Source organism: Chiloscyllium plagiosum, chromosome 45 (genome assembly GCF_004010195.1).
Source record: "Chiloscyllium plagiosum isolate BGI_BamShark_2017 chromosome 45, ASM401019v2, whole genome shotgun sequence".
Taxonomy (NCBI): domain Eukaryota; kingdom Metazoa; phylum Chordata; class Chondrichthyes; order Orectolobiformes; family Hemiscylliidae; genus Chiloscyllium; species Chiloscyllium plagiosum.
Window position 1 is genome coordinate 3629370 of NC_057754.1, and position 4253 is coordinate 3633622.

Consider the following 4253-nt stretch of genomic DNA (forward strand, 5'->3'; position numbering starts at 1 on the left):
GGCCATGCTCCCCCGCCTCCCCCCCCCCCCACCCCCACCTCAAAACGGAGACCCAGCTTTACAGGTGTTGCTGCCAATGGAACGGTGGTCTCCCCAACCTAAACCATCACTGACTGACCCCCGACCCACCCAGGATCTCACTCACCTCGATTACATCTCCCTCCCCCTTTATCCGCCCAGCCTGTCACTGCCCCCAGGACGGTGTCCAGAATTGTACACAGCACTTCATAAAATCCTTACAGTTTGGAAACAGTCCCCTTCAGCCCAACATGTCCACACGACCCTCCTGGACGCTATGGGACAATTCAGCATGGCTGATATGTGGCATGTATGGAACCACCCACCAGAGGAAGTGGTGGAGGCTGGTACAATTACAACATTTAAAAGGCATCTGGATGGGTATAGGAATAGGAAGGGTTTGGAGGGATGTGGGCCGGGTGCTGGCAGGTGGGACTGGATTGGGTCGGGATGTCTGGGTCAGCGTGGAGGAGTTGGACCGAAGGGTCTGTTTCCGTGCTGTACATCTCTATGACCATCCCCAGCCCTGCGAGTTTAGCCTGCAGAAGTTTTTTTTTTCCCCCCCAGAGAGCAGTGATGACCTGGATCAGTGTAAAGTTGTGGACAGGCCGCAGCCTGAACCGAGTGAGGTCACTAGAGTAATCCCTGGTGGGGAGGGAGCGTCTTATGAGCAAAGGCTAAACGGAATGGGACTTTACTGGCTGGGATTGTAGAAGGATGAGAGGGGATCTCTCTGAAACATACGGGACTCTTAAGGGATCAATACCAAAAGGGTGCTTCCCCTCATGGGAGGCGCCAGGACCAGTCTCAGAATAAAGGGACGCCAATTTAAGACAGAGGTGAGAAGGAATTTCTTCTCTCGAGGGGTCGGGAGTCTTTGAAACTCTTTGCCAGAGAGCTGTGAGGGCAAAGTCTTATTTGAGGCAGAGACAGAGATTCTTGATCAGTCAGGGAGTCAAACAGTCGTGGGGAGAAAGGCAGGAAAGGGGGCCTGAGGAACGGCAGAATAGGCTGGATGGGCCCAATGGCCGCCTCCTGGGACTTAGGGCTACGATCTTACCAAACGGCAAGCCTGCTGAGGGGACCGAGTGGGGGGGCTGGGTCGCGAAGGAAGAGAAGGGGTGGACGGACATCGCTTCTGTATATATGTCTGCTGTAAGGCCCTAAAAGGTAGGACAAAACGAGGGAGATTTAGGAGGATGACCCCAGGCTATGATTATGTAGATGTAATCAAGATACTCAAAGTAATGAGGTGTTACAACAAAGGATACAAGGAGAGACTGTTTGCAGTTCTAGGACAGCCAGTCTCCTGCGTCATACACACCCTTTGGCCCAAAGTATCCATGCCGACCATCATCCCAAACTAAACTAGTCCCAGCTGCCTGCTCCTGGCCCATACCGGTCCAAACCCTTTCCTATTCATGTACTTACCCAAATGTTACAACTGTACCCACACCCACCACTTCCTCTGGACGTTCATTCCGCACACAAACCACTGTATAAGAAAATTGCCCCCGTGTCTCTTTTTCAAATCTTTGTTCTCACCTTCCTTATACCTCAAACTCTGTCCCCAGCAACATGCCAGTAAATCCAGCTTTAATAACATCCTGGAATTCCCGACACCAGATCTAAAGGAGGAGCGTGCTTCCGTGCGCCGGACTAAAGGAGCCCCCATTGCAAAGTGTTACAGGGCTGATAAAAGCGGAGGCGCTGAATAGAATAGCTCAGTCAGAACAGGGAAGATGGGCTGCCTTGTTGTTATTTCCAAAGTGAGCAACCGTGCGTTCATCCTTAACATTGGCACAGGGTCAACAAGATTAAAGAGGTAAACCAGTGGCTCAAAGACTGGCCTGGGAGAGACGGTTCGAACTCATGAGAACCGGCACACGAGGGTGCTGTTCTGATCAGACCGGACTCACGCTGGGACCAGCGATCTTGTGAATCACCCAACCACCACTGGGGACATGGAGTGAATCTCAACAGTTCGGGGCGGTGGGTTCACTTGCTTGGGAAGTTACGGAAAAAGTTGAAGGGGTAGGTAGCACCCAGCAGGAATAATTAAAGTTTCCAGAACAAGTCATAGGTCAGGACTTTAACTTCAGGCAGGGGACAACCATGAGAAGCAGGGTGCAGTCAAAGCAACACAGAGGGTGTTTTACTTAAATACACAGAGTAGATGGGCTCATTGGACACATCAAAATGCAGCAATGATGTGGTGGGTATCCCACAGACCTAGCTGCAAGGGGATTGGGGCTGGGAACTAAATATCAAAGATACACGCCCTATCCAAGGACAGGGAGCTGGGCAGGATTATTTTGTTACTTAGAAATGAAATTAAATTGATTGCAAGAGGTGGGGGCACAGTAGCTCAGTGGTTAGCAGCGCCGCCTCGCAGCACCAGGGACCTGGGTTCAAGTCCACTCTCAGGCAACTGTCTGTGTGGAGTTTGCACATTCTCCCCGCGGGTGCTCTGGTTTCCTTCCAAAGAGGTGCAGGTTAGGGCGGACTCGCCATGGGAAATACAAGGTGACAGGGATAAGGAAGGCTTGCATGGGATGCTCTTCAGAGGGTCAGTGTCGACTCAATGGGTCAAATGGCCTGCTTCCACACCGGAGACATTCTATCAATCATGACAGTCTCAGAAGGTGTACAATCTGTGCGGGTAGAGTTGAGGAACCATAATTACCACACTTCAAAGACATTTGGGCAGGCACAGGGATAGAAAGGGTTTAGAGGGATACGGATCCAAACATGGGCAGGTGGAACTAGCTCAGTTAAGGAAACCTGGCCACAATGGACGAGATGGGCCAAAAGGCCTGTTTCTGTGCTGTATGACAGATAGCGTTGAGGTAGCAGGGAGGCAGCAGAAGGACTTGGACAGGCCAAGTGAGTGGCAATGTGGGAAAGTGTGAGGTTATGCACTTTGTTAAGGAGAAAGGAGGCTTAGACTATTTTCTAAATGGGGGAAAGGCTTCGGAAATCTGAACCACGAAGGGACTTGCGAGTCCCAGTTCAGGATTCCCTTAGGTTAACCATGCAGGTCCAGTGGGCAGTGAGGAAGGCAAATACGTTAGCATTTCTTACAAGAGGAGCGATGTACTGCCGAGGCTGCATTAGGCTCTGGTCAGATTGTATTTCGAATATTGAGAGCTCCCTGTATGCAAGGAAGGGTGTGCTGGCCTTGGAGGAGGGGGCCCAGAGGAGGTTCACAAGAACGGCCCTGGGGGGTGAAGGGCTTGTCGTGTGAGACATAGTTGAGGACTCTGGTTCTGTACTGGATGGCGTTTAGAAAAATAAAGGGCGGTCTGAATGAAACTTACAAAATATCGAGAGATGTTGCCACTGGTAGGAGAGCCTAGATGAAAGAACACATTAGAACGGAGACAAGGAGGAATTTCTTCAGTCGGAGGGTTGGGAATCTGCTGCTGAGCCCAAGTGTATTTTATAGAATTCAGATTTGAACCTGGGCTCCCAGAATATCATCAGAGTCTCTGGATTGATAGTCTAAAGATAATCCCAGTAAGCCATCACCTGCCTGAGCTGCCAGTCTCCACCTACCCTGTCAAATCCCTGATCCTCCAGCCGTCTCCCAAGGACCTCCCCGATTCCCGCTAGGCACCGGACCGACTTCTCTCCCATGGGCTCAGCCACAAAATCCCGGTGTTTCTGCGACGTGGTCATCCTGCTGCGTTCCTGTGCTGGGAAACAACGAACACGCACAAAATCAACGCCTCCAGATGGTCAAAGTTCACAAAGTTTAAACAAACAAAATCACAGGCGGCTTTTTTATTCATCTGTGGGACTTGGGTGTCGCTGGCTGGCCATTGATAGCCTGTCCCTAGTTACCCCTTGAGAATGGGTGGGGGGGAGGGTGGTGAGCTGCTTTTTTGAAGTGCTGAAGGTAGGGAATTCACTCTCAGTGTGGAACCTGCCTTCAGAAAGTCAAGGACCAGCAGCAGGTTGGAAACTTCCCCCAGCTCTGCTTCAGGAATGCACAGGGAGTCTCCTGCCCTCAGACGCTGAACTCAAATAAAACAAACCCATCCACAGAGTGAAAACAAAACTCAGCAAATGAAAGCAAACCCTGAGCAGGGAAGGTTGAGAGCAGAGGGACTGAATCCACAGGAAAGCCCCTCCAAAGGCTCACAACGCAACTCTCCTGCTACACGTACGACCTCACCGTCTCCCCCCTCATTTACCCCACCCCCAACACCTCCCCCACCTGCCTTTTCTAT

General features: G+C 51.3%; 1 protein-coding gene across 1 annotated transcript in view; it reads right to left on the bottom strand.

Annotated features, from left to right (window-relative positions):
• banf1 (BAF nuclear assembly factor 1) overlaps positions 1–3746 on the bottom strand; it is a 4340-nt gene extending 594 nt beyond the window's left edge. The window contains exon 1 of the mRNA XM_043682648.1: positions 3577–3746. Within this exon, the coding sequence (XP_043538583.1) occupies positions 3577–3699 (123 nt within the window). The 5' untranslated portion in view covers positions 3700–3746. The remainder of the gene's footprint in view (positions 1–3576) is intronic.
• Positions 3747–4253: the final 507 nt, after the last annotated feature.